This window comes from Triplophysa rosa, linkage group LG1 (assembly GCF_024868665.1).
Source record: "Triplophysa rosa linkage group LG1, Trosa_1v2, whole genome shotgun sequence".
NCBI lineage: Eukaryota > Metazoa > Chordata > Actinopteri > Cypriniformes > Nemacheilidae > Triplophysa > Triplophysa rosa.
The window spans coordinates 11021322-11028690 of NC_079890.1; the positions used below are offsets into that span (position 1 = coordinate 11021322).

Sequence of the window (7369 nt, forward strand, 5' to 3'; positions counted from 1 at the left end):
ATATATTTCATTTGAATTATAATATAATATAATCAATATAATTGTTTCGGATTTAGATTGGTCAAGTTTGCTTCTACCCAGCTAACACATGACGTACCGGTTACGTAATTTATTGGTCATTTTTGGTAATTTCATGATTTACCAGCTGGCAACGTAGCTGGCACGTCCCAGGCACGTAATTTCATTACCATTAAATGACCAATTCATGACGTCGCCTGCACGAACCCCTGATGTTACACGATAACCAAAAATGGTCCAGTTACGTACTATATTCGTAGTATTTTGGTAATTACGTGACCTACATGGTAACATAAAGTACACGTCCTAGGCACGTAAATTCTTTACCATTAAATGACCAATTCAGAATGTCACATTTACCGTCTCCTAACCTTGCAGGCAGGGCCGGCCCAAGCCTTTACGGGGCCCTAAGCAGAATTTTATTTGGGGGTCCCACTGTGCCCCCAATACAATCGAGTATTGTCAATGTTTGATTATTTGCACACACACTTTAAACCTAGCACACCCAATTCTATTAGTTGTAGCTGTGTTTGGGATGTAGGAATGTCATAAAAACACATAAACCACGCAAGGTGTATTGTGATTGTCAAAACATTTGATAATTTCATGACTTTCAATTTTAGGTGAACTGTCCCTTTAAATTTCGAGCACAGAACATACAAAGCTTGTGGAATTTATTGATCAATGCATTTAACTATTTGCAAAGATTTTATTTTAAAAATCATCTTTCTCTTCATTTTATTTTAACCACAACACCTATAAAACACCCTTTTAAAGCCACACAGCCCTTGACGACGATTTAATCCCCTTTTTATTTTTTTATGTAGTTTATTAATGGTTGATAACCATTAAATTAATTTACAGTATGCACACAATTATTCTCAACCTTATCCCAAATAAAACGCTGAATTAACAGATAATTATAAATTACACGAATCACGTAAATTACATATTTTTTATCTAAATCAGCATTTTGTTGTTTGCATCAACGAATACTGTCAGATGTTCAACATTTCTATCGTTAAACACTAAACAGTTGTCAAATATTTAATGTTTTAGTCACTGTCGTGTGTTGCAAAGCACTCTTTAAACTTTAAAACTTAAGCGTCTTGCTGAACAGCTAAAGATGTGACAGTAGCTCAGTCTTCTTTAATTTGATTGGTCACTGCTCGGTTTTGTAACCAGTAATTCCCGCCTCCTTTCATTTGATTGGCCGCCTCACTTATTTTGATATTGCAATGTTGCGTTTAGTCAGTAATTTCACAAATTTTGACACACACCTCAGAAAAAATAGTGGGCACGGCCCTACGTGAGAAAATGGATGTGTGTCGTGAATATATCACAAAAAAGCTGTCATTTCGTGTGATCTTGGAGGCCCCTAGTGGCGACGAGGCCCTAAGCAGCCGCTTAGTTCGCTTATAGGGAGGGCCGGCTCTGCTTGCAGGATAACCAAGAACGGTCCAGTTACGTAATATATTGGTTATATTTTGATATCAACATGATGACCTGCTGGTAAGTTAACTGCCAGGTCGCAAGCACGTAATTTCACTATCATTTATATTAGCCCATGCTTAACATTGACGATTCACACGACAATTATTATGCTTGTTTAAAACGTTTTTAGTCTTAAGGCAGGTGTTCTGCCAATTTATGCTACCCATAAATTTGTGCTACCCTCGTGTAGTGATTGGGTTGGGGGAGGGGTTATTTAGGTGTAAGGGTTGGGTTGGGGGAGGGGTTAGTCCTGTTTTGTATGGAGGTAGCAAAATTTGATAGGGATGCACCGGGCCACGGCCACACATACTCCGTGTGCAGTGCGTATTTTTTACATGCCCATGTTAATGGATGAGATCAATAGTGACCGATTGCAGAACAGCAGAACCGATCATTCACACAGCACGCGTGTGCGGTGCGGTCCGTCTGTTGCAGATGCGGTGCGTTGCGTCAGTGCAGCGATCGTCTATTTTTGCTGTACGGCACAGACTGTTTTAAAGTGATAGCACACCATGCTCAAAATGAACACGAATTCACACAGTAGGCTATTAAAAGCAAAACAGTTACCAGGAGTTGTAATAGCCTTTCTTCTATCAACAAGTCGCACTAAACAAAGATCACAATGTTGAAAATATCGTTTCATAAACATTTTATTTTTCAAGTAATCATCCAAACATTGGGAAGTTACTTACCTATTGTTGACTTTATCACACAGAAGACGCGGACCGCTAGTGCGCAAACGTAACGTAGTATGTGTGGAAGCTCAATGGCGCATGACGGATCTGTACTGCATACGTGGGAATAGTATTTACTATAGTAAACTGCAGTAAAGATTCTTACTATATTGTTTTTGATTAATTTACTACAAGGGCAGTATTAATTTACTACAAGGGCACTTCAATTTTCAGTAACAAATACTGTAGTACAGTACAGTATTTTTTGTCTTGGTGTTCAATTTAACGGGACTTTTATTTTGACGGGTCTTCGGGAAGACGGTTGAGTTTTGTGTGTTTGCAGATAGCTTCACTCAAACAGTAAACGATCGTAAAGTAAACTCTCAGAGCAACTCTGGAGAGATGAAGTTCATGTGTTCATTTCCTCATACAGAGCAGATGCAGATAAATCCTCGACCATCTCGTGTTGTATGTTAAACTGTGCACATAATTCACTCAGACACGCAGAACAGCCAGATGACATTTCAATAACAGGATTCCGCGTCCGCATGGACTCAGTGCGGTGCGCCATTGATTATTGTTTGTCACGCACAAACATGCACAACCACACAAACGCACTTCACACAATCACGCAGCTCAGTCTAATGCACATATTCATATTATCCTACATATATGTCGCACTGTTTTTTTTCATGTTACTTGTCCGGTCTCAAAATTCTCTCTCGCTTGCCCATACAAAACATTTTCTTGTCCTGTACAAGCGTTAAAGGTGCAGTGAGTGAACTGGCCGTTTTCATTGTTTTATAATATTGTCTGATGTCAACTTATGACGTTCGCGTGGTTTTTACATTCGAAAACATCAAAATCAATAAGTAATAGGCTATATTCTACCCTGGTTTTGAGGCCGGCTGGAGAAACGCTCGGTTTTTAAGGGCGGGCCGCATAGAAGACTTGGAAGTAAACGCCCACTGCTATGATTGGATAGCAGCTTGCGTAGTTGACTTGGTTGGCGCCTTCTATGAATTTCGTTAGACACGTAACGTTACGTAACGTAATTTTACTCAAATTTACGGACTTATTTCCCGGATGTGATGGCTTTGCGTATTTGTATAGCCTATAGTTGTATGGTGTTTAGTGATATATGACCGTACATGTCAGCATTTAAGACCCGCGAACCGGACAGAAGATCACCGCAATCGCGGGTCTCAAATGTTAATAGTTTTCATGATAAATAAACATAGACTCCCGGCCAAAATGACCCAGCAGCAGAAATAATATAAAAACACTTAAAAACAGCCTCCATTATTCGCAAACGGTAGATAAAACCTTGAAAATGATATATGAGCCCGCCAAATCACAGAGATGCCGATTACAGTTATTACAAATAACTAGTCCCCAGGTACTATCAGGGCATATCACGCGAACTCTAACAAAGCAGTAGTGACGCATAGTACAAATATGTTTTAATCACATAAGATTCCAGCGCCATTCCTATCGGATCCAGTATTGACGGCACAGCACTGCTTTTTAATTTTAGTCTCGCCGCAAAGACTTGTTCAAGGAATCCGCGTTGAAATGAAGCGATTAAAAAGCTCAATGTTTTCCCCACGTGAGCTGGAACGTCTTTAAAAATGAACTTAAACCACGCATTCCTACTGTCGGAATCCGAAGGAAGGTTATGCAGCGACTGTGTTCTTCCACAAACAGGCACTGCACAATATTTTACGATCTTTAACGGCATGCTTACACTCGCTCTATCTGGTTCCGTGGAGCTTGTGTTCAGTTCAGTAATCAGTACTGTCATGCGCGGGCAGGGCTCGAAAAATAGGCGTTGATATTCTTCTGTGTAGGCGGTGTTCAACCTATCAATGATAGGTGCATTCCAGGACATGCCGTTCGCTGAGCCTCATGTCAATAACAGTTGTTTTTTCACTTACAGGATGTTCGCTTGAATACAATTCCATCTTATATAACAAAAGTTCGGGTTAAAATTGTGGTCCTAGTTCACTGCACCTTTAATGTCGAGCCCTGTATTAGTATAAATGTTGAAATGAACATATTAAATGTATATATTAACTAACACAAATAGATGTAAAAAATAGAATGGAGGGTAAATTATTAACATGCTGTTACAATACGTCTCTTCAATTGTTGCGTGTACCGAGCTGCAGCGGACACATTTAAACGACTTTACTTGGACCCATTGTGCGAGCTGTCTCTTTAATACCGCGTGGGTTATATACATGTTGCTGCTGATTGGGCTGACATTCTTGACACACCCACCAAACAACAGAAAACGTATCTCAAACCCTGTTGCACACCGTTGCAAACCGTTTCCAGGAAACGTGTCGTTCAACCCGGAAACCGTATCAAAACGTTGCGCACCTATTTGAGCTTGAGTATGCCCCTGGACTTTGTGTTGGTCACTGCCATCACTCACTGAGACGCAGAGACAGAGCTTTTTCCGGTCCGTTTGTCAAACCAGTCACATGCTGTGCATCTGTAAAGCTGAACGCCATCTTGGCTCCGCGCTCGTAATTGCGGGTAGATGGCATCGTTCTTCTTGTTAGATCCGTAATGACAGCAGTTTCCTGCAGACGCAGAGTGGTTTCAGTTTATCGCTGTGCATATCGGGAGTCATGAGTGCTGCTTCGCTTGTTCAGAGGTTAGCAGGCATTTCTGGTGCTCTTGCAGTCGTCGCAGGTGCATATGGATCGCACGGTAAGTGTATCCTCTCTGAGCGATTTTATTTCATTTGACAGATATGACAATTATCTCGTTAATACGATTCAAAATACTGCAATTCAGTTTGGCAACTAGACATGACAAACGTGACTGAGCGCACAATATATAAATGAGACAACGTTTCTTTAAAGTTTGTTTAAGCTTTGAAACTTTTAATATTTTTCTGTATCCTGTAACTCATAGGCTTCAGACGCAGTGAAGCGAGCGATTACCAGAGAGAGGCGAGTACATTTGGCCCTTTATGTTCTGTTGTTGTCATGCAGTTTACGTTGACATAACTATCAAAACAATATATTATGTACATTAGGAAGCATTTTGAGTTAAAATAATAGCACTGTATTAGTTATTTGTTCTGTATTACTCGTGACAAAGTGTAACTTTGATGATATCATGATTTTGTTATTTTTTGTATTTTTGTAACTTTCAGTTGTATGATACAGCAAACAAGTACCATATCTATCACAGTTTGGCATTGTTAGGAGCTGCTCGATGCAGGAAACCTGCTCTGGTACTGTACCAAACACCTTTCATCTTATTCAAATAAGGCCATAATTGTACAGCTATTTTTCATATACAAAATAAATACTAAATCTGTTAATTCAAACGATAACTACACTACCCAAACAGATGATATACTACAACAAAATAGTATTCAATTAATTGATTGTTAAAACAATGTTGAAGGCAAATAAAAACAGACATTTTCACAATTGGGGCAGCTGTGGTTCAATTACCCAAAATTACTCTGTCAAGCTCACAAACTGAACAAGATTTTAGTTATTATTAGTTATTAATTAATTCATATTATCTAGAGTTATGCTGTAGTTTCTAAATTAATATAGTGCCTTTTATACACATGACTTTGTATAAATACCTGGAGCTATCTGATTCTGGTACCAATCTTGTTCATTTTGTAGGTGGATGCATATGCTTATAGGCATTTGGTTCTAAATATAGTTTGATTTTGAAAATGACATCGTCTGATGGCACCACAAGCACATGAACAATCCCAAGCTGTTTAGTAGTCGATAACCTGTACTTTTATGTCTAAAGCCCAAAGTAAACATTTCATTATGTGAAAACCAGGCTGAGGTAACGTGATCTAATTTACATTTACATTTATGCATTTGGCAGACACATTTGTTTCTAAGTATGTGCAATCCCTGGGATCGTACCCATGACCTTGGCATTGCTAAGGCCATGCTCGAACCACTGAGCTACAGGAAAGCATTATTATCTCATATTATTAAATTAAATTCGTAAATTTCACTATGATTTAAATCTTTGACTTGGCCTTACTCGGTCAAATTTAAAGATATACATTTTTCACAATATCTAATATCTTTACAATCTACAAATCTTAACAAATGTTCCCAATTGATATGTGCTTGAAGAACCGATCCTTCAGAATACACAGCTGCTTTTGACATAATAGGACATACAGTAGTAACAGTAACACACCCTTTTTTCCCGCTATAGGCAGGTGCAATTCTCCTCACCGGCATGAGCTGCTTCTGTGGTCCACTGTATCACCAGGCCTTAACAAATGACCCCAGCTTCAGTAAGCTGGCACCGATTGGGGGAACTCTACTCATTGTCGGCTGGGCTGCAATGGCTCTTTAAACGTAAAACTTTAACCTCTCCATTGGATAGACCCTGACCCTCTAACTCTTGCATTCTCAGAAAAATATGTTCAGTTACTCAAACAAGAAAAGAGGAGATTTGGGGCGGCTGCAGAAGAGAAGGATGAAGAAACCCACTGCTTATCTAAACCCAGTCATGTCTGGAAAGTGATGATAAGGCCTTGGGATCAAACATTTTTCTTTTTCCACACTGTCACAGGCATCTTTATATTGTCAGTGTGAATTTTTTTCCTCTTAGTACTGAGAGTGAGCGTGTATGTACATACTTTTTCTTTGTTTGAAAAAATAAAGCTGTCTGAGAAGTTGATTGCCAGTTTGACCTTCTGCTATTGTGGTTTGTGGAGAAAACTCTTCACTGAATAACTCTCCCAGGTCAATGATAAAATGTCTCAATAGCCTTCAGGCTTTGATCCTGTAAATATGACAGCACAAAGCAGTTCATTACCGGTGACCTCACTTTTTGCACTTTCAGTGTCCAAACTTACTGGATCTTTATTCATTATGAAAGTGAAATCCAATGAGGTTTTAGTAATGGGGCCTGTGACTGTCGGCACATAGATGGGTTAAGGACTTTTCAAAATTGCTTTATAAATCCTCATGGTCAATTTGCAAGGGCAGCTTCATAAGCCAACTCAATTGAGGCGAGAGGCTTCTATTGATGCTGCACGTCCCAATAAAGTGATCACACTACTCGTAAAATCCTCATTAACTCGGGCTATTATAGAGCCCTGCAAAATCAGGGCAAGGCAATCAAACCACTTTAGTCCTCTCTTCGCTGCACTGATTGGAGAATCA

General features: G+C 39.4%; 1 protein-coding gene across 1 annotated transcript; it reads left to right on the forward strand.

Moving 5' to 3' along the window:
* The first annotated feature begins 4586 nt into the window (after positions 1–4586).
* On the forward strand, positions 4587–6885 carry tmem256 (transmembrane protein 256). Its single transcript, XM_057332736.1, has 4 exons — positions 4587–4907; positions 5115–5152; positions 5359–5439; positions 6411–6885. Exons 1-4 carry the CDS (start codon positions 4826–4828, stop codon positions 6552–6554), a joined length of 345 nt encoding a protein of 114 aa, XP_057188719.1. The 5' UTR covers positions 4587–4825; the 3' UTR covers positions 6555–6885.
* Positions 6886–7369: the final 484 nt, after the last annotated feature.